The sequence below is a fragment of the Lepidochelys olivacea genome (assembly GCF_965140295.1).
Source record: "Lepidochelys olivacea isolate rLepOli2 genome assembly, chromosome: 1".
Classification (NCBI taxonomy): Eukaryota; Metazoa; Chordata; order Testudines; family Cheloniidae; genus Lepidochelys; species Lepidochelys olivacea.
Window position 1 is genome coordinate 6090890 of NC_140411.1, and position 26410 is coordinate 6117299.

Genomic DNA, 26410 nt, shown 5'->3' on the forward strand with positions numbered 1-26410 from the left:
TGCCATCAGGCCGAAAGTTGAAGCGGATTTGGAGTGCCTGGTCACCAATGGAGTCCTAATACCAGTTACCCATACTCCATGGGCCACTCCTATCATTCCAATCATGAAGAAAGATGGCTCCCTCCGGATTTGTGGTGATTATAAGGTCATTGTCAACACAGTGTTGTGTGCAGAGCAATACCCGTTTCCCCGCATCGATGACCTCTTCGTGGGCCTGGCTGGGTGACAAAACTTCAGTAAGATTGATCTGAGTCAAGTGTGTTTACAGATGCATATCGATGAAAGGTCCCAAGAGCTGTTGACTCTTATGACTCATAAGGGGCTTTATCGATACTGTCGCCTACCCTTAACGTCTGTTCCCACCCTGTTCCACAGGGCTATGGAACAGATCTTGTGTGGCTTGCCAGGAGTTCAGTGCTATCTGGATGACATCCTGGTCACTGGAAGGAATGAAAAGGATCACTTAAAGAATTTAGAGGCTATCCTACAAAGACTGGAAGAGTATGGCCTACAAGTCCGCAAAGACAAGTGTGAATTCTTCCAGCCCTCTGCTGAATATTTGGGACACATCATTGACGCTGAGGGTCTTCATAAGGCCCCTGCAAAAGTTAAGGCTATTGTGGAGGTTCCCCCACCTCAAAATGTTAGCCAGCTGTGCTGGTTTCTAGGACTATTGAACTATTTTGGAAAGTTCATCTCACAGTTAGCCACACTGCTAAAACCACTTCGTAAATTCCTTGGGCAGAACGAGACCTGGAAGTGGACTGAAGCCTGAGATGTTGCATTTAACAAAGCTAAAAATGCATTGCTAAATTCTGAAGTTCTAACAGACTTTGATCTATCCTTATCCCTACAATTGGCCTGCGATGCCTCCCCTTATGGAATGGGTGCAGTCGTGTCAAACATTATGCCTTCGGGAGAAGAGAGACCTGTTGCCTTTGCTTCACGCACTCTAAGCAAAGGAGAAACTAACTATGCCCAAATTGAATGTGAGGCATTGGGAATCATTTTTGGAATTCAGAAGTTTCATCAGTACCTGTTTTTGTGGAACTTTACTCTTCTTGCTGACCATCGCCCTCTGACGTCAATTTTTGGACCCTATCCAGGCATTCCCCCATTAGCTGCTAGTTGTATGCAACATTGGGATTGTTACTTTCAGCGCACACATATGAAATCAAATATCAGAAATCCACTCTGCTCGGCAATGTGGATGGTCTCTCAAGGTTACCTTTGCCAGTCAAACATCAAGATACTGCCCAAAAGGAAGTCTTCTACTTTGAACACGTAGAGAATACACCCATCACTGCTACTCAGATAAAGAAGGCAACTCGCATTGACCCAGTATTGTCCCAAGTTATGGACCTCGTGATGCATGGAAAATCTCAACGAAAGCTCTCCGGTCTCATCGGACCTTGTTACCTACATGTCCTGGGGGACGGAGTTATCGATCCAATCTGGTTGTTTATTGTGGGGGAGACGTGTCATTATCCCACCACCACTGAGACCACAGATGTTAGAACAGCTACATTCTGGTCACTGTGGAATAGTGCGCATGAAGGAAATTGCACGAAGCTATTTCTGGTGGCCTGGATTGGACAGTGCTATTGAAGAGAAAGCAAGAGCTTGTATGTCATGTCAGGGTGTCAGGAATGCACCCCAGTGGGTACCCCTACACCCAGGGACTGGTCTGAAAACCCATGTCAATGTATTCATGTTGACTTTGCTGGCCCCCTTGAAGGAAGCATGTCCTTAGTGGTGGTAGATGCCCATTCTAAATGGCCAGAAGTCTCCAGAATGCAGTCCACTACTGCAGAGAGTACTATCCAAAAACTACGGGGACTCTTTAGTCGTTTTGTTCTGCCAGAACAACTTGCGAGTGACAACAGACCATAGTTCATCTCTCAGGAGTTTCAAAATTTTATGAAGGCAAATGGGATACACCACATCACTACAGCACCATATCATCCATCGACCAATGGATTAGCTGAAAGATTTGTGCAGACAATGAAACAAGCTTTGAAATCAGCAAGGAGACAACACTCCAATGGCTGGATCTTTAGCTAGGGTGAACCCAGGGTTATGGGGCAAAATAATCCCTGGGGTTTAGCCGGGAATGGAGGCAGTCTACCTTTCTTCTCTAGTTTAGTGTTTGTTTTATTTAGGAAATGTTCTTATAAAGGGGGGAGGAATATGTTGTGTATTTGGTTGTCATGGTAATAGCAGCTTGTTGTTGCTATGGCAACTGAGTTAGATTATTAGGGGGTAGCCCAGCCAGTTTGGGCCGGTTTGGTTAGTTCAGGGTGTGGAAAATAAATGGCTGCTTTCATGGCTCACAGCTCTCTGTGTCTCAAGTGATTTCTTCCTCAACTGCTGCTCCCAAGGATACAACATGGCTGAGTGCTGCATCTGTGGCCTCAGCCCAGTTCTGCCTTCAGGGATCCTTCTCTGGACCTTTTTTTTTGTGGCTGCTGCTGCTCTGCCTCCAGCTCAGCTTGAGCTACTGCATCAGGTTTGCCGCATTTTACTGCTTTAATAGCCCCAAATAACTTAAAAACTAACCTAAAAGTAGCGCAATCTCTTTGTTGAAACAAAGAGGTTGTTTATAATAAATGCAATGGTCTATACATCAAGTAACAAATGAAACGTTTTGTTAGATACCTTCCATAGATCTGATTTAGAAAAGAAAAGAAGCTAAAAGCCCCAGAAGGAGTTTTTCCACATAACCTACAAATCTATGAGATGACAATCAAATTGAAAATCAAACCCCCAGGATTTGTATTGAATCCTGATTGATGGGTGGCTGGTGTTTTAAAGAAAAAATAGCAAATTATGTTGTTAAAAATTGCCTTGCCCAAGGGAGCCCAAAACTTATGTTGCGTAAAAACCACAATAACATTATTATATTATATATTTCTAAATACATTCAATGATGCTAGCCAATGTGCATATTCTGAGTTGCATTATATTGTTACTGTTAGTCCCTAAAAGGCAACATTTCCTCCTCGGTGTCTTCACTGGAAGTAGGATGCTTCTGCTTCTGGTCATACATATCAGCAGTAAGCAGTGCAATCATTCTTTCATTGGTGCAGACTCTTCATAACAGATTTTGTATCATTGTATAGATGCAAAAATGAGACATCAGCCAATCTAGGTTGTGAAAGACTCAGGAAGGCAAGCGATTCAATCACCTGGACATATAGTGACAATCTCTGTTTCATCTGTTTCACAAACTGCCCTCAAATTCAGAGTAATGTGGTCCAGTTCTCAGAAACACATCGTTTCAAAACTCTCACCAAGAAGCTCTACTACAATGCCCTCAATTCCTGCAGCACCTTTCCTGTATTAACATTTTCCAACCGTAACATTGAGTTTATCCTCCAGGCTTCAAGAAGGACTGGACGTAGAAAAATCAGGTATATTTCAGCACTGTCCTTACTTTTTTGTCTTTGGCTGTCAGAAAGCATGGCTTCAGTTTGTCAAACTGAACAAGATACCGGTTCAAACAGGGTATAATGGAAAGCCACCTTGCTTCAGAAAACTACCGTATCTTCTGTTGGTTTGAAAGTCATGGAAAGAACAAGTGACAGGGTTTCTGGGGCTGAGGGCTGATAGTTGATACTGACAGAGATCAGTTGATGGTGAGAAAGTGGAAACTTAGAAGCAGAGAGATCAGTACTTGGTGATACAGTGATAAGAGGTTAGGTGTGAGGAGCTTCTCAGACTTGAACTTCCACAGTGCTGAGCTCAGCCAAAGGAGAACAGAGCACCCTTGATTAACAAGATATACTTTCACCCTCTTGTCACGAAGGCTTAAAATCAGTGGCACCGGGTAATCATATTTTGCAAGTGTACTTACGCAATTTCTCACGAAGCTCGAAGGTTTTAGCCCCATAAATGATAGGATTGAACATGGAGAGAAGGAGGTAATATAGGCTGGTCAAGATGATGTGAACCTGGAGAGCAATTCCCTGACCAAACTGGTATGTCACAGTGGAGAAGAGGAAGGAAGGGTAAGACATCTTCATCACACCGATATGGTCTGTGCAAGTGCTGAAAGATTTCTGGTGGGCTTTCTTGGAGGATATTGTGATGAACAGACCATAGGAAAGGGCAATAAGTGTCAGGTCTAACATGATGATTTCAAATGCTATTACCAAACCGTACATCCTGTTGACTGTAATGTCGCCACACGACATCTTCACCATGGCCATGTGGTCACAGCACATATGTGGGATAATGTGGTTGGCACAGAATGGCTGCCTGCTCAGGAGCAGGGGCATGGGAAGAAGGAAGAGAACAGCTCTTATCAAACCCACTAGCCCTAGCTTAGCTATTCATGCGTTGGTGATGGCAGTGGCATATCTCAGAGGGTTACATATGGCGACACAGCGATCAAAGGCCATTGTCATGAGGGTGGCTGAATGTGTCACAGAAGCCACGTGAATGAAGAACATCTGCGTGAAGCAGCCACCCACAGTAATACCTTTCAAATTGAACCAAAATATGCACATTGCATTTGGCATGACGGAAATAGATGTGCCGATTTCTGTGAGTGCCAGCATGGAGAGCGGCAGGTACATCGGCTTGTGCAGAGTCTGCTCCTTGGCTATAACATAGAGAAGCGTGAAATTTCCCAGCAGGCCCATAAAGTAGAAAATAGAGAAAGGGATGGAAATCCAGACGTGAGCAGCTTCCAAGTCAGGGATGCCTATTAGAAAGAATGCTGAAGCGTCAAAGTGTGTGAGGTTGAAAACTGCCATGAGGTGGTTCATGTGTCACTCAGGGTCAGAAATGATCAAGGTGCCTGTGAAGGACAGCCAGTGGGTGGTGGGAGAGGGGTGGGAGGTTTACACAATTTATAACAAACTGTAGAGCAAATATTTAATACTTATTACCAATCTAGAAAGGGGGCATTGAGCAGTGATGTGGCAACATATGCAGATGGCACAAGATTATTTAGGTCCTAGTCAAGTCCAGAGAAGTCCTCAGAGAGAGCTAACCAAGCCAGGTGAATGGGCAGCATAATGGAAGTTGAAAAAGATTGGGATTGTTACCTTACAAAGAAGATCAATTAGAGGGGAGATGTGAAAATCTATAAAATACTGCCTGGTAGAGAGTAGATTGAGACTGTGTTCTCCATGTCTCCTAAAACAAGATCAAGAGGACATGCAATTAAAGTGAAACATGGCAAATTCAAAACCAATAAAAAAAGAGTGCTCTCTTGACTCAATGCCTACTTAAACTGAGGAACTCATTGCAACAAGAGGTAGTTGAGGCCATGGGCTAAGTGAGACTTTGTGCTCAACAGAATGGGCAGGAAGGCCACAAGGCTATTGGTGTTTAGGGCAACAGGTCTGCACCTCTGTTACCTCCTGTCATAAATATAAAGGGAAGAATAAGCACCTTTCTGCATACAGTGCTATAAAATCCCTCCTGGCCAGAGGCAAAGTCCTTTTACCTGTAAAGGGTTAAGAAGCTCAGGTAACCTGGCTGGCACCTGACCCAAAATGACCAATGAGGGGACAAGATACTTTCAAACTTGTAGGGGGGGAAAGGCTTTGGTCTGTCTGTGTGATACCTTTGCTGGGAACAGATCAAGGATGAAAGCCCTCCAACTCCTGTAAAGTTAGTAAGTAATCCAGCTAGAAAATGCATTAGAATCATAGAATATCAGGGTTGGAAGGGACCCCTGAAGGTCATCTAGTCCAACCCCCTGCTCGAAGCAGGACCAATTCCCAGTTAAATCATCCCAGCCAGGGCTTTGTCAAGCCTGACCTTAAAAACCTCTAAGGAAGGAGATTCTACCACCTCCCTAGGTAACGCATTCCAGTGTTTCACCAACCTCTTAGTGAAAAAGTTTTTCCTAATATCCAATCTAAACCTCCCCCACTGCAACTTGAGCCCATTACTCCTCGTTCTGTCATCTGCTACCATTGAGAACAGTCTAGAGCCATCCTCTTTGGAACCCCCTTTCAGGTAGTTGAAAGCAGCTATCAAATCCCCCCTCATTCTTCTCTTCTGCAGGCTAAACAATCCCAGCTCCCTCAGCCTCTCCTCATAAGTCATGTGTTCTAGACCCCTAATCATTTTTGTTGCCCTTCGCTGGACTCTCTCCAATTTATCCACATCCTTCTTGTAGTGTGGGACCCAAAAACTGGACACAGTACTCCAGATGAGGCCTCACCAATGTTGAATAGAGGGGAACGATCACGTCCCTCGATCTCCTCGCTATGCCCCTACTGATACATCCCAAAATGCCATTGGCCTTCTTGGCAACAAGGGCACACTGCTGACTCATATCCAGCTTCTCGTCCACTGTCACCCCTAGGTCCTTTTCCGCAGAACAGCTGTCTAGCCATTCGGTCCCTAGTCTGTAGCGGTGCATTGGATTCTTCAATCCTAAGTGCAGGACCCTGCACTTATCCTTATTGAACCTCATCAGATTTCTTTTGGCCCAATCCTCCAATTTGTCTAGGTCCTTCTGTATCCTATCCCTCCCCTCCAGCATATCTACCACTCCTCCCAGTTTAGTATCATCTGCAAATTTGCTGAGAGTGCAATCCACACTATCCTCCAGATCATTTATGAAGATATTGAACAAAACCGGCCCCAGGACCGACCCTTGGGGCTCTCCACTTGATACCGGCTGCCAAGTAGACATGGAGCCATTGATCACTACCCGTTGAGCCCGACAATCTAGCCAGCTTTCTACCCACCTTATAGTACATTCATCCAGCCCATACTTCCTTAACTTGCTGACAAGAATACTGTGGGAGACCGTGTCAAAACCTTTGCTAAAGTCAAGAAACAATACATCCACTGCTTTCCCTTCATCCACAGAACCAGTAATCTCATCATAAAAGGCGATTAGATTAGTCAGGCATGACCTTCCCTTGGTGAATCCATGCTGGCTGTTCCTGATCACTTTCCTCTCATGCAAGTGCATCAGGATTGATTCTTTGAGGACCTGCTCCATGATTTTTCCAGGGACTGAGGTGAGGCTGACTGGCCTGTAGTTCCCAGGATCCTCCTTCTTCCCTTTTTTAAAGATTGGCACTACATTAGCCTTTTTCCAGTCATCCGGGACTTCCCCGGTTCGCCACGAGTTTTCAAAGATAATGGCCAATGGCTCTGCAATCACAGCCGCCAATTCCTTCAGAACTCTCGGGTGCAACTCGTCCGGCCCCATGGACTTGTGCACGTCCAGCTTTTTTAAATAGTCCCTAACTACCTCTATCTCCACAGAGGGCTGGCCATCTCTTCCCCATTGTGTGATGCCCAGCGCAGCAGTCTGGGAGCTGACCTTGTTAGTGAAGACAGAGGCAAAAAAAGCATTGAGTACATTAGCTTTTTCCACATCCTCTGTCACTAGGTTGCCTCCCTCATTCAGTAAGGGGCCCACACTTTCCTCGACTTTCTTCTTGTTGCCAACATACCTGAAGAAACCCTTCTTGTTACTCTTGACATCTCTCGCTAGCTGCAGCTCCAGGTGCGATTTGGCCCTCCTGATATCATTCCTACATGCCCGAGCAATATTTTTATACTCTTCCCTGGTCATATGTCCAACCTTACACTTCTTGTAAGCGTCTTTTTTACGTTTAAGATCTGCTAGGATTTCACCATTAAGCCAAGCTGGTCGCCTGCCATATTTACTATTTTTTCGACTCATCGGGATGGTTTGTCCCTGTAACCTCAACAGCGATTCCTTGAAATACAGCCAGCTCTCCTGGACTCCTTTCCCCTTCAAGTTAGTCCCCCAGGGGATCCTGGCCATCCGTTCCCTGAGGGAGTCGAAGTCTGCTTTCCTGAAGTCCAGGGTCCGTATCCTGCTGCTTACCTTTCTTCCCTGTGTCAGGATCCTGAACTCAAACAACTCATGGTCACTGCCTCCCAGATTCCCATCCACTTTTGCTTCCCCCACTAATTCTACCCGGTTTGTGAGCAGCAGGTCAAGAAAAGTGCCCCCCACTAGTTGGCTCCTGTAGCACTTGCGCCAGGAAATTGTCCCCTACGCTTTCCAAAAACTTCCTGGATTGTCTATGCACCGCTGTATTGCTCTCCCAGCAGATATCAGGAAAATTAAAGTCACCCATGAGAATCAGGGCATGCGATCTAGTAGCTTCCGTGAACTGCTGGAAGAAAGCCGCATCTACCTCATCCCCCTGGTCCGGTGGTCTATAGCAGACTCCCACCACTACATCACTCTTGTTGCACACACTTCTAAACTTAATCCAGAGACACTCAGGTTTTTCTCCAGTTTCGTACCGGAGCTCTGAGCAGTCATACTGCTCCCTTACATACAGTGCTTCTCCCGCACCTTTTCTGCCCTGCCTGTCCTTCCTGAACAGTTTATAACCGTCCATGACAGTACTCCAGTCATGTGAGTTATCCCACCAAGTCTCTGTTATTCCAATCACGTCATAGTTCCTTGACATCACCAGGACCTCCAGTTCTCCTTGCTTGTTTCCAAGGCTTAGGTTTTCTTTGTTTTGGCTTGTGAAATTCGCTGTGCTGGAGGAATTATATTCCTGTTTTTGTGTCTTTTTGTAACTTAAGGTTTTGCATAGAGGGATTCTCTATGTTTTGAATCTGACTGTCTGTGAGATTATTTTCCATTCTGATTTTACAGAGTTGTTCTCTTATCTGTTTTCGTTCTTCTAATAAAGTTCTGTTTTTTAAGAATCTGATGGGTTTTTTTGGGTCTTAAAAATCAAGGCTGGTTTGTGCTCATCTTGTTTATTCTCAAGCCTCCCCGGAAAGGGGGTGTAAGGGCTTGGGGGGATATTTTGGGGAAAGACGTCTCCAAGTGGGATCTTCCCTGATTCTTTGTTAAATTGCTTGGTATTGGCAGCGTACCGGGTTTTAATCTAAAATAAGCTTAGGGGGGCTTTCATGCTGGTCCCCACAACTGTACCTAAGAATTCAGAGTGGGGAGGGAAGCCTGACACCTTCCTTGTTTCTTTTGGTGAGACACTTTCTTGCAGGCACCCAGCTTTGTCTGAGGCATAAGTTACAAATGTTAACAGACAAATGTAAGAAGAAACATGTGTCAGCAACTCCGCTGCTAACCCTTCTCATGCCTGAATCTCAATGACGTTTGCAGATGACAAAAAATTGGGGGATTGTAAATAATAAAGAAGACAGGTCACTGATTCAGAGCAATCTGTAAGAAGGAATAATTAGCTAAACATGAATTTCCAGTGTGGCCTTGTGGCCGAAAGAGCCAATGTGGTCCTTGGATGGTAAAAACTGGAATCTCAAGGAGAGTTAGAGAAGTTATTTTACCTTTGTATTTGGCACTGGTGTGGCTGCTTCTTGAATCCTCTGTCTAGTTGTGGTGTCCCCAGTTAAAACTGGATGTTTATCTACGGAAGAGTTTTCAGAGAGGGGTCACAAGAATTAGTACAAATTAGAAAACATGCCTTGTTGTGATAGATTCAAAGATTTGAATCTGTTTAGTTTAATCAAGATGGTTAAGGGGTGACTTGATAACTGTTGGAAACGATATACACTGTGAACTAGTATGGAATAATAGGCTTTTCAGGCTAGCATACTGAAGTGTAACAGCAAAAAGAAAAGGAGGACTTGTGACACCTCAGAGACTAACAAATTCATTTGAGCATAAGTTTTTGCTATAAGCTTTTGCGATGAAGGGAGCTGTAGCTCACAAAAGCTTATGCTCAAATGAGTTTGTTAGTCTCTAAGATGCCACAGTCCTCCTTTTCTTTTTGCGGAGACAGACTAACATGGCTGTTACTCTGAGAGGTGTAACACAATCCAATATCTGGAAATTGGAGTTAAAGAATTTCTGACTGGAAATAAAGTGTACATTTTAAATGGTGTGAGTTAATTCAGCATTAGAACAATTTTCTATTCATGAGTATGTTGAATTTAACCATAATTCTCAGGTAACAGCTCTGCCTTGGAAAATGTGCACTCTGTGTGTATTTCATGAACCTGAGGGATCCCATAAGGCGCTGCATGCAAAAAAGTTTTAGGTGAGAAAATTAATAACTTTTACAAAATAATTTTGTACCTTGGGGAAGTTTTAATCTAAGCTGGTAAAAGTAAGCTTAGGAGGTTTTCATGCAGGTCCCCACATGTGTATCCTAGAGTTCAGAGTGTGGAAGGAACCTTCACACATCCCATAAAATCTTTGCACTAAGGATGAATGTACAACCCTCACCATTCATAACTAACAGAGCTGGCTTGCAAATCCTCCCAGAGCATCCTGGGTTTAACATCTGTCTCACACTGGCCCACTGTGTCAGTCAGCTACCAGTGGTTCCTGCATGTGGCAGCTGTATTGATCTATGCCCTCACATGTCCCAGAGTTGCCCGCTCTCATTATATAATGTGCATAATTCTCAGCCTGTGAGTTTTTCCTGAGCAGCAGTCCTTGAAGCACCATGCACTGTGTATCGGTGTAATAAGAGAAGCAGCATAGGTTCCTCAGCATTTGCGACCTGTGTGTAGATTTCTGACCAGTATGTCACTCCTCCCTGCCAAGGGAGCCGGTTTGATGGGAGTCATCTCACCCCCTGCAGAAGAAGAGTTGTGGGGAGCGTGAGGCAGCTCGGAGGTTGTGGAATCCACAGGTGACTGAGGTGTATGGAGATGACACTGGCAACCAGCATGATGTTGGAAGCAAGGCAGCCTGGGATGGGGAAGGAGAGTTCAGACAGCGGGTCCAGGATATGGTGGGAGATTGAAGCAGCTGAGGTGCAAAGATCGGTGGTTCTTTCCACCAGTGAAATGTCTGAAGTTATGTATATAACTTTCAACAAAAATTGGAAACAAAACCGAGAAATCGGCTGGGGTCTGCTGTTTATACTTTGGAGGTTCGCTAAACTCTCAGGTAGCTCTGTTTGAGTGTGTGGCACCATCTGCTCTAGTGTTGGTGATCACAGGGCCTGGAGAGACTGAATCACCAGCAAAGCAGTGTGAAACAGGGCCAGCCCAGTTGGGTGGTTAGAGGGGTGCAGCAGTTCTCATGGCTCCCAGACTGCACCCCAGGGGTGACAACCCATCCGTCTTATACCCTCTGGACCTCAAATTTGGCCGCAAGGCATCTATGACGCAAGTATGGGGCTAGGGACAGTAGCCCAAACAGGAGAGCCACATGTAGCAGTTCTTTGATTCCTGTACCACCATGTTCTCACCCATGTTCTCACCGAAGCACGGTCATTTTAGCACGGGAAGAGAGGAAGTAATCACGCAGTCAGTGGAGAAGTCCCGTTGGACTAGCTCTGACCCAGGATATCATAACCCATTTCTGCACCAATCTGTGAAAGGTCAACAAAGAAGTGAAATGTGATGCCTCCCTGATGCAGAGAGTAGATTAACCATTACAACAGTTGGTAGCTGTCAGACATAAAACAAGTTAGCACCTCCCAAGGGCCACTGGCAACTACCATTGATGTCAGAATACTATGAGAAGAAAGCCTTTTACACGCATTTCAGCTTGCATTAATTCAGGATCATGTAATTTGCCTGCGACAGGGTGGCACTGATTTTTCAGAGGCGAAGGGAATGGCTATTACAGCTGCATGGGTGGTGTGCAGTGGTACAATGCTACCATCAAGTGAAATGTGTTTTTGGCCCCCAATCTTGTGGCAGCGTTCCCAGTGAGTGCAGGTGGAAGTGCACTACACACAGGAAAGAAATCTATCACCATGTGCTGCACTGAACTGTTCGCAAACTGCATTTTGCTCTGTAAATCTGAGCCCCTGTTATTGGCAGATCATTTCTTCACTCCCAGGGGGGCTCTTAGGCTGAAGTTCTCTACGGTCTATTTTCTGCTTTTCCCGCTGCTCACAGAGTCCAGGGAATTCTATGGGAGTCCTGGGCAACCTGACAGTTCGCGGGGAGTGTTCAGGGGGATCATAAAGGTTGCTGTGCAGCATGTGAAGTGTCAGCCATGTGACATTCACACACTGATTCTCAAGCCTCTGCCTTGCAGTAGCCATAAGGAGATTTCCTTTCTCTGCTGAGCAGGATTGCGGTGACTTGCCTGTTTCTGCATTAAGGTTAGTGCTGAGTTTTTAGTACTCTCGGAAACACCAAGGGATTTACCTGGTCAAATTGGAACTATAAATGTATTGGAAAGAGTTTAGACAAATATTGTGTTTTAAATTTAGTTCCTTCTATCTGTCTCAGTAACTTCCTTTTTTTTTTTTTTTTTTTTTTTTTGTGCTGTGTGGTTTTTCCTCTGGTTCGCTCAAGTTTTCCAGTTCAGCAATGTCACTGCCCTGTTAGGAAATGCAGCCAAAGCTTCTGCAGTGGGTACCTGTGAACCAGAGAGTTCACAACGAGAATGGGCCACACACTGGCTATATTCTGCTTTCACATTCTGTCTTCACTGGGTCACTCCAGATTGACACTGTCCTCTCTGAGAGCAAAATCAGGGCCCCTGTGTTTTGAAATTCCCAACTTTCATTCCCGGTCTCAGAGCACCCCATGAACTGGGGGTTTCCCCTCAGGCTCTTTCAGCACCCTAACAGAATCGCACATTCTGCAGCAGGACCCAAAGCTGTGATTTTCACAGCCGGGACCCAAAAGTTAAACACTCAGGGTGAATCTGGTCCCCTTTGAAATCAAAGGCCAAATTACCAACAGATCCAGGAGTTCCCCCTAAATCCACATGTAGTGACTTAAATAAATGCCCTGATTTAAATCAGCACTGAGTCTCCAGTGACTTCATGTGGAGCTCTCCTGTGGCCTCTAAGGATGGGTGAGCTTCTTAGGACCCAAGAAGAACTGACAGAAAAGTTGCTGATATCTCAAACTCACAGGCTTAAACCTTCAAAACAAATAGGATAACATTTTTTTCAAGGGGGGAGAGGAGTCTGCTCCCTCTGACCCCCGCATCTCTGTTTCTGGAGAGGATGAGAAAATGGGTGAGGGGTAAAGAGGTGGCAAGTTTTGAAGAAATACTTGGACTTGTTGCTCAAGAGCATTTACTAAGTACGGCTGAAGTAAAGCAGTGTCTGTGGGACAAAGATGTAAAGTCTGGGGCTGAGATGGCTTTTTTAGCTGATGACTTCGATTAGACTCAGGTGTCTATTGAGGGCAGGCCACAGAAAGAGGGGTTGACAACTGGTGGGAAGGGAGGGTCCCATTTTGCCCCTGGGAAGACAGTAGGGGGATGGGAGCCTAAACATTCTCTTAGCCAAAAACATTCCTCTAACCCCCATCCCAAATCTCCTGTAAAAGCAGAAGAGCTCAAAAGGTGCTGTCAGTGTAATTCCACTGATCACTTGAGGAATAAATGGCCTGTGCTAGGAGGAAGCAGGCAACCAATAGTTCATGTTAGTTCTGCTGTCCTCACCCCAGAAACTCCCCAAGCAACTGAAACCAATCATATTGGTTTTAGGAGATTAGCCTCTGCAGAACCAGACATGGAGCATGTTGACGCTCTCCAAATGGATGGAGTACTTGAGGCAGAGGGATACAGGAGCTCATATCTCTCTGGTTCAGCGGAATGTGGTCCCAAAGGCCAGGGTGCTACCTGGCCACACGGCAGAGATTGTGAGGCTGGGCGAAAGCAGATTCCTTATACCACTAGGTAAAATCCTTGTGGTGTGGGAAGGTCTGGAAAGTGTTTGGACTGTGGAGTAATGGAACACCTCTTCGTCGACCTGCTCCGTGCTCATGTTTTTTCTGTGCAGCTCAGCTTAAAGTATTTGCCTGCCGCAGGAGTGAGTTTTATCCTGGGACCAGTGAAGGAAAGGGTAAGTTCTCAGGAACTGCTGATAGAATGGGAGAGAGTCTCCTTGATTCTTCTGCAACAGGGGGAAGCCACATGCTTCCAGGCGGGAGGGTGGTTTAGAACAACTCCTGCACTCAAGCTGGAGGAAACATCACATCAGGAAGGGATGGGGTGTAATACCTTCCAGGAAGAGAACTGTCCAGGTTGTTAGCTTCCAGCAGGTCACAGCTGAACCAGAGACAAAGTCTAGGGAGCATAGAGAAATGTGTCCCAGAGGAGAGCCTAGAGAAGGGGCAGGGAATCTCAGAAACCACTGAGGTGAGTGAGGATGCCTGTCACTCTGTAACACACGGAAGCAGGATGCTTCCAAGTATGGGAGGGGGCTGAGACTAGGCAACATGCCCTCAGGCACAGAGGCAGGGGAGATGTTGTCAGTGAGTAAGGAAACTGTCTCAGCTGTTAACTGGCAGAGTTTTGCAGCTGAACAAAAGAAAGATCACTTCCTATGGAGCACACAGAAATGTGTCTTAGGAGGGGGCCCAGAGGAGGAAACTGGGGAAGGAATAGTGGGGGTAGAGGAATGTCTCCCCACTCGTCACTTGGGGCATAATGCCGAGGACACTAGAAGGAAGGCTGCATCAGCATCTGGGAACCCAGGTACACAGACTGTGTCATAAATATAAAGGGAAGGGTCACAACCTTGATGTATGCGGTAACATAAAATCCCTCCTGTCCAGAGGTACAGAGTCCCTTTACCTGTAAGGGGTTAAGAAGGTCAGATAACCTGGTTGGCACCTGGCCAACTGGACCAATAAGGGAAGAAGATACTTTCAAATCTGGAGTGGGGGGAAGAGTTTTTATCTGTGCTCTCTTTGTGTGTCCCCTCTCTGGACACAGAGAGAGACAGAGACCAAGCTGGTAAATCATCTCCTGAAAAGATACCTGAAATGATACATTACAATTACAGAAATTGTAAGTAAAGGCAGGGAAATACCTTTGTTATCTTTTGTTTTAGATTGTGAATTTTCCATATGCTAAGAGGGAGTTTTATTCTTGTTTTTTGTAACTTTGAAGCTGAGCCCAGTCGGGAATCCTCTGTGTTTTACTTTTTTATTTACTCTGTAAAGTTACCTTCCATCCTGATTTTCCAGGTGTGATTCTTTTACTTAAAAAAAAAAAAAAAAAGTTCTCCTTTTAAGAACCTGATTGATTTTCAGGGTCCTAAAAAGCCAGGGGTTTGCTCTGTGCTCACTTTGTAACCAATTGGCTAGTATATTTTTCTCAAGCCTCTCCAGGAAAGGGGTGAAGGGGTTTCCGGGGAATATTTTGGGGAAACAAGGGCTCAAAGTGGCCCTTTTTTCCTGGATTTTTGTCTAAATCACTTGGTGGTGGTAGCAATACCATCCAAGGACAAGGAAATGATTTGTGCATTTGGGAAATTTTTCACCTATGCTGGTAGAAATACGCTTAGGGGGTGTTTCATGCGAGACCCCACATCTGTACCCCAGAGCTCAGGGTGGGGAGGGAACCCTGACAGCCGGTGACCCAGGTTTTGAGAGGGAACTGTGTAACTGGCTTCCTGGAGGGGAGCAGTCCCACAGCTTACTTCTCAGCGACAGAGGAAGGGGTGACGGAGGGTACCCCAATCCAGGTCCCAGTTTTTCAGGACGCTATTTCTGATACTTTTTTTTGAAAATATCTGTGTCTCTTTACATCTAGTTGCAGCTCCAATGCCTGTGATAACGGAAGAATTGAGACCAGGAAGTTGCCAGGTGGTAGTCTGTGAGAATACAAATGCCCCAACTGACAGAGAAGGGGGTGTCTTCCCCCATGCTAGTGAGTCGTGGGAAAGCTGCTGGGAAAAAGTTGTGTCTGATCAAAGGGTAAACACAGCCAGCCCAGGGAGCTCAGATCACCATCCTCTAGGGAAAGGTGGCAAAGAGCCAGCCAATGTGCAGGATCCCCCTGAAAAACTATCTTCCCAGACCCTGAGGCACCAAAATTCCAGAGACACAAATAAATTAATTAAATTACCTTATGGTAAGTCTAGTTCATAGTTAATAGCTGCAAACAGATTTAAATCTGATCATAGCATAGAAACCTGGTTTGCAGTGTCTGAATGGGGAAACTGAGGCACACCACCTGTCAAGGTTCCTTCCCCACTCTGAACGCTAGGGTACAGATGTGGGGACCTGCATGAAAAACCTCCTAAGCTTATCTTTACCAGCTTAGGTCAAAACTTCCCCAAGGTATAAAATATTCCACCCTTTGTCCTTGGATTGGCTGCTACCACAACCAAACAAATACTGGTTACTGGAGAAGAGCTGTTTGGAAATGTCTTTCCCCAAAAAATACTTCCCAAAACCTTGCACCCCACTTCCTGGACAAGGTTTGGTAAAAAGCCTCACCAAATTGCCTAGGTGACTACAGACCCAGACCCTTGGATCTTAAGAACAATGAGCAATCCTCCCAACACTTGCACCCCCCCTTTCCTGGGAAATGTTGGATAAAAAGCCTCACCAAATTGTATAGGTGACCAGAGACCCAAACCCTTGGATCTGAGAACAATGGAAAAATATTCAGTTTTCTTACAAGGAGACTTTTAATAAAAATAGAAGTAAATAGAAGTAAAGAAATCACCTCTGTAAAATCAGGATGGTAGATACCTTACAGGGTAATTAGATTCAAAACATAGAGAACCCCTCTAGGCAAAACCTTAAGTTACAAAAAAGATACACAGACAGGAATAGTTATTCTATTCAGCACAATTCTTTTCTCAGCCATTTAAAGAAATCATCATCTAATACGTACCTAGCTAGATTACTTACTAAAAGTTCTAAGACTCCATTCCTGGTCTATCCCTGGCAAAGACCCAGCATATACACAGACTGAGACCCTTTGTTCCTCTCCCTCCTCCCAGCTTTTGAAAGTATCTTGTGTCCTCATTGGTCATTTTGGTCAGGTGCCAGCAAGGTTACCTTTAGCTTCTTAACCCTTTACAGGTGAGAGGAGTTTTCCCCTTCACTTTATATTTATGACACCGCCTCATGGCCTTGAAGGCTGGGTGCCAAGAGAGCGATAACACACCCTGCCTTTGAGCTCGTCGGTGGCTAACCCTCTTGGAGCAAACTAAGGGGGGAGGTGAGACATTCTCTATCACCGGGGAGCATCCTGTAACCGCCATAGTCCTCATTTTCATATAAACATGATTTTACATAGAAAACATGCCTTGTAAGGTATCAGGGAAAGGTTATGATCTGTTGAAATCATGCCTCTATCCATACATGTGTATCATTAATGAATATGGAGTCATGATTATGGTGTTGTATGGTGGTCACTAAAACATGCTGTAAATTGGGGAATAAGTCAGATATTAGCTCTCCAGAGGCAACAGCAAGGACAGTGACCAATTCCCAGGCAGGGTGTCAAACAACCCATCAAGAGCCCTTGTCCAGCAAGGGAGCTCCAATGCAATGACTCACGTGCACGAAGCTCCACAGAGGGAATTGCTCATCCTTGCTTGGAGAGACTCAGCAATGCTCTCCAGACATGCCTGGAGTTGTGCCCCCCAAGCACATGGATTGAGGCTATAAAACAGACAGAGCGGACACATACTGGGCCCTTCTCCTGCCCCCACTGAGAAGAAGACAAGACTCCAACAGGGGAGATTGGCCCAGGTTTACACAGGAAACTTGTATATTAAGGACTGCAATATTCAGTGGGGTGAGAAAAATCCTTAATCTAGATGTTGCCCAGTCTAATAGGATTGAGAGTTTAGACAGTGTGCTTACATTTCCTTTTCTTTTGGTAACCACTCTGACTTTTTGCCTATCACTGAATATCACTTAAATTCTATCTTTGTACTTAATACATTTGTTGTTTATTCTACCTGAAGCAGTGTGTTTGGTTTGAAGCGTGTAAGAGACTCCCCTTGGGATAACAAGCCTGGGGCATTTCCATTTCTTTCTTAAACTGACAAACTCACATAAGCTTGGAGTGCCCTGCGGGCACACCTGCACACTGCAAGAGTAAGGTTGTGTCTGGGAAAGGAGATATTGGCTAGTGTCATTCGGTTGCATAATCCAAAGAGCACTTTACATGTCAAAGACTGAGCGTGAACAGCCCAGGAGTGGGGTTCTCACAGCTGAGCAGGGTAAGGCTGGCTACCAAAGCTAAGGACTGGGGTGACCAACCAGATCACCAGTCCAGATAACACCAGAGGGGAACATCACAGGGTTGCAAAGCAGCATGTAGGTGGACAGGTGGGCAGTGCTGTTGAAATTATTTTTTTCTTTGTGTTTGTTGGTCCAAGGCCAACTTTGGGACCTTTCGTGGTACAGAGTGTGTTTGGGGAGTTTCAGGGTCTCTTTCCCATGGCAAGCCACAGAACTACAATCTGGGTGTCACAAGTTTTACTCAGTTTTGTTTCCATTTGTTGTTGTTCTGTAACTTCAGGCATTTCACTGGTAGAAATAACATTTGATATTTTTGTAACAATGTACCCCATATTGTTCATTGTGATATGATGATATGATTATAGCATAATTATGATACAGTTTATGCAAGATGGGTCATGTAAGATGTTATTGGAAAAGTTATGACTTTCTGAATATGGTTATGGTTGTATGTATTGATGATTTTGGTCAAAAGTTCTGAATTTTGATGACTTCCCTGTATTTCAAATGTAGTTACAAGTGAGTAACGCCCACTAGGGAACTTGATGTCAGTCTAGATAGATGGTTGGGAAGGGCCTATTCAGGGCAATGAGACTTTGGGGGAAACAATAGGCCTTTAGAGAAACTTATCTCCCACCTGGTGAGCCTCCCTGAGAATGCTTCAGACAGACTATACGTAGTGGATGCTATGACTCTAAAAGGCCATGTGACCAGGCCACATAACTCTGGACTCCATTTTGGGGAGTCTGTAATCTTCCCACAAACGAGTCTGGAAACCAAGTTTTGAAACAAAAGGTTCCCTCCGTATTCTAGATCTATGGAAAGTAGGGAGTGACATCGTCGGTAGTTCTTCACTCCTCACTCAAGAAGACTCCGAGAATGTTCATAACTATAACATATTTACCATATTATTTTTTACAAATAAGAACCCCCTTGCTGTGCTTTTCTCCCTTTACAGGCACCTTGAGCATTTCTGAGTCATATCGATGCATCAACTGCTTCATGGCACCTTTCAACTTCACCCACTCTGACGCTTCAACTTTCATCCTAACGGGCATCCCTGGCCTGGAGGCTGCCCACATCTGGATTTCCATCCCTTTCTTTACATTCTACATTGTCAGCCTGTTGGGAAATGTCACGCTTCTGTCTGTTGTAGGTAAGGAACAGACTCTGCAGAAGCCGATGTACCTGCTGCTCTGCATGCTGGCACTTACAGACATTGCCACACCTACCTTTGTTGTGCCAAAGGCACTGGGCATATTTTGGTTCAATTTGAAAGGCATTACTGTGGCTGGCTGCCTCACCCAGATGTTCTTCCTCCACACGATTTCTGTGATGCACTCATCCACCCTCGTGACAATGGCCTTCGATCGCTACGTTGCCATATGTAACCCTCTGAGATATGCCACCATCCTCACCAATGCACAAATAGCTAAGCTAGGGCTTGTAGGTTTCATAAGAGCTGTTCTCTTCATTCTGCCCCTGCCCCTGCTCCTGAGTCAGCAGACATTCTGTGCCAACCGCATTATCCCCCACACGCAATGTGAGCACATAGCTCTGGAGAAGATGGTGTGTGGGGACATCAGAGTCAACAGGATATATGGTTATGTGCTAATGTTTGTAATCAATGGGTTTGACCTGACGTTCATTGCCCTGTCGTATGGTCTGATCATCAGGGCCGTCCTCAGAATCTCCTCTCATAAAGCCCACCAGAAAGCCCTTAACACTTGCACAGCCCACATCTGTGTGATGCTGACATATTATACCCCTACCTTCTTCTCCATTCTTACACACTACTTTGGTCAAGGCATCGCACCCTATGTTCATATCATCTTAGCTGACCTCTATCTCCTCATCCCTCCCATGCTCAACCCTATCATTTATGGGGTCAAAACGAAAGAGCTTCGTGACAAAGTAGTCAAATACACCTGCAGAAGTTCTGCAGACACAAAGTTCACGCAAAGTTCTGCAGACACAAGAGACGATATCTCCTCAGGCCTGCAGTGTCCATCAGGGAACTGTCAAATTGTCAGAGAGTATGTGAACCAGCACTAAGTGGGATGCAGTTTGGGAGGAAGACCAGAAGTTCTGTGAGCGCCATGGTTCCCCAGTTACCCCTGGCATGGAGGAAGAGTATGCTCACAAACAATCTGTAAAAAAAGTCAGCCTTCCTTGACTGTGCAGTTCTTACGAGTTGTACTCCTAGCAGAAGGAAAATCCTTTCACCAGAAAAGGGTTAAGAAGCTAAGGTAACCTCGCTGGCACCTGACCCAAAATGACCAATGAGGGACAAGGTACTTTCAAATCTGGAGGGGGGGAAAGCCTTTGTCTGTCTGTGTAATACCGTTGCTGGGAACAGATCAAGGATGCAAGCCCTTCAACTCCTGTACAGTTAGTAAGAAATCTAGCTAGAAAATGCTTTTGGATTTCTTTGTTTTGGCTTGGAAATTCACTGTCCTGGAGGACATGTGTATTCCTGTTTTTTGTATCTTTTTGTAACTTAAGGTTTTGCCTAGAGGGATTCTCTATGTTTTGAATCGGACTGTCTGAATCGGTCCATGGGCCTGCATTCACCACAACCCTCCACAGCATCCAGAATGCGTTCACCCGGGGAGGGATATCCTGGCCCACAACACAATTTTTTTCAGGAAGAGGGGCAGACCAGCTGAATAGTCATGACTAAGGTTTTTTGTCACAGATAGTTTTAGTAAAAGTCACCAACAGGTCACGAGGGTCTGCGGGGGCGACTGAAATGGGGAAGATTAAAGCCTCATCAGGAGTATGAGAGCCTGAGCCGCACTTCAGGACGGGTGAGGGTCCAGCACTTACTGCCACTGCAGATAACAGCTCTGTGGCCCCCACTGCAGCCCCAGCACCTCAGAGGTCCCGAGCCCCTGCTGCAGCCCATGTGAGAGAGCTCCACGGCTCCCACTGCCAGTGGCAGCTCCGAGATCTGGGTCCCCACACGGCCAAGAGCCACTTGGAGGGCCACATACCCCCACCGCCAGAGGTGGCTGAAAGCTGCTGGTTCCTTGGCCACACATGGCAACTGAGAGCTCAGGAGCCTCCACCCGCTGCCCCAGGGCTGAAGTGGTAAATGTCACAGAGGTCTCCGAAAGTCACAGAATCTGTGACTTCTATGACTTAATCTTATCCTTAGCCATGTCTATGAGCAACTCTCCGTAGTGAATGGAGAAGTGGTGCAACCCGAGTGACTGAGACAGTGACAATACTTTGTGCAGGAGGCAAAACAATCACTGACTTGCCCCAGACAGTAGAATTGTTCATCCCTGGACTCAGAGTGTCATACGGAATTGTTAAGACCTGCAATGTTGTTGCCTCTGTGACACTGTTCAGTGCTTCTCTCCTTGGAGCTCCAAAATTATCAGTGTTGGCAGGTAAGGCAACCTACTAATTCAGCAGTCCTTGATGTTATTCAGAAAGAAAGACCGCAGGCATGGTTCGATGACAAAGGCATCCGGAGAGGTTTATTTCCCCCTAGGCAGAATCCCATCACCCTGAGTATAAGCAAAACGAGTGAATTACCTTATGAAAGTCCTTTTCTGGGTGGTAATACCCCAATAAATCCTTAGAGATCAAGGACTACTGAGGGTAAAGACATTAAGAATGTTGATCTACCATCTCCAAACCGATGAGTTGGTAGAGTGATTTCAAGGAACTGTTATGGAGACATTATTGAATTTTGTAGCCTCAGATACCGAACATTACGATCAACTCCTCCTCAACCTCCTTTAACCAGTCAGGGAGGTGCCTCAAGGCTTCAAGTTTTCGCCCTTTGAACTGCTGTCTTGGAAGTCCTCGGGTAATGAACATAGACCAATAAATTCTTCAATTAAGAAATTGCCTCGAGACTTTGTGAGTGTTTGCTCGAAAAATTTTGCTAAATGCACAGCAGGTACAAGAGAAGGCCGATAATAAAGGGGTCTAGCTGTGAGTGTTCCGACTGGGTGATTGTGTGTTATGGTTACAACCAAGCTTGCTCTTCAGATGACTGGTTCATTGGCAGGGACTCTTTGATGTAGTGAGGCATGTGGGCCCCATCAACTACAAGGAGCACCACCCAGAGAAGAAAAAGAAGACTAAGATAAGAACATAAAAACAGCCATGCTGGTCAGACCAATGGTCCATCTAGTCCAGTATCCTGTCTTCTGACAGTGACCAATACCAATCTTCACACTGAAAGAACAGAACAGGCTGTTCTTGAGGGATCCATCTCCTGTTCTCCAGTCCAAGCATAGGCAATCAGATGCCAGGGATTCCCAGATCATGGGGTTGAATCCCTGAATATCTTAGCCTGCAGCCTATTAATTTCCTTCAGTCATCCCTGGTTCTTGTGTAATGTGAAGGGGTAAACAAGACTTCCACAATTAAATTACCCCTAATGAAAAAAACACAGTAAAAGAACTAAACAAGAGCTTAAGAACCATGTCAAACAAACAGTGAAATATGAAAAGGCATCTTTTAAAAAGTGGAAGTCAAATCCTAGTGAGGTATATAGAAAGGACCATAAACACTGCCAAATTAAGTGTAAAAATATAATAAGAAAAGCCAAAAAGGAGTTGAAGAACAGCTAGCCAAAAACTTAAAAGTTAAGAACAAAATGTTTTTAAGTACATCAGAAGCAGGAAGCCTCTTAAACAACCAGTGGGACCCCATGACAATTGAGATACAAAAGGAGCATTTAAAGATGATAAAGTCATTATGGAGAAACTAAATGAATTCTTTCCTTCAGTCTTCATGGCTGAGGACGTTAGAGAGATTCCCAAAACTGAGCCATCTTCATAACATCAGCTAACAAGATGTTAGGAATCATTACAAAAGGGAGAAAGAATAAGACGGAGAATATTTTATTGCCTTATATAAATCCATGGTGTGCCCACATCTTCAATACTGCATACAGATGTGGTCTCCTCAACTCAGAAAGGATATACTGGCATTAGAAAAGGTTCAGAGAAGGGTAACTAAAATGATTAGGGGTTTGGAACAGCTCCCATATGAGAAGAGATTAAAGAGGCTAGGACTTTTCAGGTTGGAAAAGAGGAGAAGTTTAGACTTGAAATTGGATGAAGGTTTCTAACCATCAAAGAAGTGAAGTTCTGGAATAGCCTTCCAAGGGAAGCAGTGGGGGCAAAAGACCTACCTGGCTTCAAGATTAAGGGTATGTCTACACTATGAAATTAGGTCGAATTTATAGAAGTATTTTTTTTAAATCAGTTTTATATATTCGAGTGTGTGTGTCCCCACAGAAAATGCTCTAAGTGCATTAAGTGCATTAACTCGGCGGAGCGCTTCCACAGTACCGAGGCAAGCGTCGACTTCCGGAGCGTTGCACTGTGGGTAGCTATCCCACAGTTCCCGCAGTCTCCGCTGCCCATTGGAATTCTGGGTTGATATCCCAATGCCTGATGGGGCTAAAACATTGTCTCGGGTGGTTCTGGGTACATATCGTCAGGCCCCCGTTCCCACCCTCCCTCCCCCCGTGAAAGCAAGGGCAGACAATCATTTCGCGCCTTTTTTCCTGAGTTACCTGTGCAGATGCCATACCACGGCAAGCATGGAGCCCGCTCAGGTAACCGTCACCCTATGTCTCCTGGGTGCTGGCAGACGCGGTACGGCTTTGCTGCACAGTAGCAGCAACCCATTGCCTTCCGGCAGCAGATGGTGCAATATGACTGGTAGTCATCCTCGTCGTGTCCGAGGTGCTCCTGGCCACGTCGGCTGGGAGCGCCTGGGCAGACATGGGCGCAGGGACTAAATTTGGAGTGACTTGACCAGGTCATTCTCTTTAGTCCTGCAGTCCTATTGAGCCGTCTTATGGTGAGCGGGCAGGCGATACGGACTGCTAGCAGTCGTACTGTACCATCTTCTGCCAGGCAGGCAAGAGATGAGGATTGCTAGCAGTCGTATTGTACCATCTTATGCCAGGCAGGCAAGAGATGAAGATGGCTAGCAGTCGTACTGTACCATCTTCTGCCAAGCAGCCATGAGATGTGGATGGCATGCAGTCCTTCTGCACCGTCTGCTGCCAGCCAAAGATGTAAAGGATAGATGGAGTGGGTCAGAACAAGAAATAGACCAGATTTGTTTTGTACTCATTTTCCTCCTCCCCTGTCTAGATCACACTGCAGTCACTCACAGAGAAGGCGCAGCGAGGTAAATCTAGCCATGTATCAATCAGAGGCCAGGCTAACCTCCTTGTTCCAATAACAACGATAACTTTGGTGCACCATTTCTTATTGGAACCCTCCGTGCAGTCCTGCCTGAAATACTCCTTGATGTACAGGCACACCCTTTGTTGATTTTAGCTCCCTGAAGCCAACCCTGTAAGCCGTGTCGTCAGTCGCCCCTCCCTCCGTCAGAGCAACGGCAGACAATCGTTCCGCACCTTTTTTCTGTGCGGACGCCATACCAAGGCAAGCATGGAGGCCGCTGAGCTCATTTTGGCAATTAGGAGCACATCAACCACCACACGCATTATCCAGCAGTATATGCAGCACCAGAACATGGCAACGCGATACCGGGCGAGGAGGCGACGTCAGCGCGGTCCCGTGAGTGATCAGGACATGGACACAGATTTCTCTGAAAGCATGGGCCCTGCCAATGCATGCATCATGGTGCTAATGGGGCAGGTTCATGCTGTGGAACGCCGATTCTGGGCTCGGGAAACAAGCACAGACTGGTGGGACCGCATAGTGTTGCAGGTCTGGGACGATTCCCAGTGGCTGCGAAACTTTCGCATGCGTAAGGGCACTTTCATGGAACTTTGTGACTTGCTTTCCCCTGCCCTGAAGCGCATGAATACCAGGATGAGAGCAGCCCTCACAGTTGAGAAGCGAGTGGCGATAGCCCTGTGGAAGCTTGCAACGCCAGACAGCTACCGGTCAGTTGGGAATCAATTTGGAGTGGGCAAATCTACTGTGGGGGCTGCTGTGATGCAAGTAGCTCACGCAATCAAAGATCTGATGATATCAAGGGTAGTGACCCTGGGAAATGTGCAGGTCATAGTGGATGGCTTTGCTGCAATGGGATTCCCTAACTGTGGTGGGGCTATAGACGGAACCCATATCCCTATCTTGGCACCGGAGCACCAAGCCGCCGAGTACATAAACCGCAAGGGGTACTTTTCGATAGTGCTGCAAGCTCTGGTGGATCACAAGGGACGTTTCACCAACATCAACGTGGGATGGCCGGGAAAGGTGCATGACGCTCGCATCTTCAGGAACTCTGGTCTGTTTCAAAAGCTGCAGGAAGGGACTTTATTCCCAGACCAGAAAATAACTGTTGGGGATGTTGAAATGCCTATATGTATCCTTGGGGACCCAGCCTACCCCTTAATGCCATGGCTCATGAAGCCGTACACAGGCAGCCTGGACAGTAGTCAGGATCTGTTCAACTACAGGCTGAGCAAGTGCAGAATGGTGGTAGAATGTGCATTTGGACGTTTAAAGGCGCGCTGGCGCAGTTTACTGACTCGCTTAGACCTCAGCGAAACCAATATTCCCACAGTTATTACTGCTTGCTGTGTGCTCCACAATATCTGTGAGAGTAAGGGGGAGACGTTTATGGCGGGGTGGGAGGCTGAGGCAAATCGCCTAGCTGCTGGTTACGCGCAGCCAGACACCAGGGCGGTTAGAAGAGCACAGGAGGGCGCGGTATGCATCAGAGAAGCTTTGAAAACCAGTTTCATGACTGGCCAGGCTACGCTGCGAAAGTTCTGTTTGTTTCTCCTTGATGAAACCCCCCGCCCCTTGGTTCACTCTACTTCCCTGTAAGCTAACCACCCTCCCCTCCTCCCTTTAATCACCGCTTGCAGAGGCAATAAAGTCATTGCTGCTTCACAGTCATGCAATCGTTATTCATTCATCACACAAATAGGGAGATGACTACCAAGGTATCCCAGGAGGGGTAGTGGAGGAGGGAAGGAAAATGCCACACAGCACTTTAAGCACAGCACTTTAAATTTTACAACTTTAAAATTTATTGAATGACAGCCTTCTTTTCTTTGGGCAATCCTCTGTGGTGGAGTGGCTGGTTGGCCGGAGGCCCCCCCACCGCGTTCTTGGGCGTCTGGGTGTGGAGGCTATGGAACTTGGGGAGGAGGGCGGTTGGTTACAGAGGGGCAGCAGTGGCAGTCTGTGCTCCAGCTGCCTTTGCTGCAGCTCAACCATACACTGGAGCATTCTGGTTTGGTCCTGCAGCAGCCTCAGCATTGAATCCTGCCTCCTCTCATCACGCTACCGCCACATTTGAGCTTCAGCCCTGTCTTCAGCCCGCCACTTACTCTCTTCAGCCCGCCACTTACTCTCTTCAGCCCTCCACCTCTCCTCCCAGTCATTTTGTGCTTTCCTGCACTCTGACATTATTTGCCTCCACGCATTCGTCTGTGCTCTGTCAGTGTGGGAGGACAGCATGAGCTCGGAGAACATTTCATCGCGAGTGCGTTTTTTTTTTCTTTCTAAGCTTCACTAGCCTCTGGGAAGGAGAAGATCCTGTGATCATTGAA

At 46.0% G+C, this 26410-nt stretch overlaps 1 protein-coding gene across 1 annotated transcript; it reads left to right on the forward strand.

The window, feature by feature from the left end:
• Positions 1–15462: 15462 nt before the first annotated feature.
• LOC311519538 (olfactory receptor 52P1-like) lies at positions 15463–19941 on the forward strand (the record flags this gene model as incomplete). The annotated part of the gene is made up of 2 exons (XM_084626146.1): positions 15463–15579; positions 18845–19941. The coding sequence occupies exon 2, from the start codon at positions 18889–18891 to the stop codon at positions 19939–19941; it is 1053 nt and encodes a 350-aa protein (XP_084482272.1). The 5' UTR covers positions 15463–15579; positions 18845–18888.
• Between the last annotated feature and the right edge of the window lie 6469 nt (positions 19942–26410).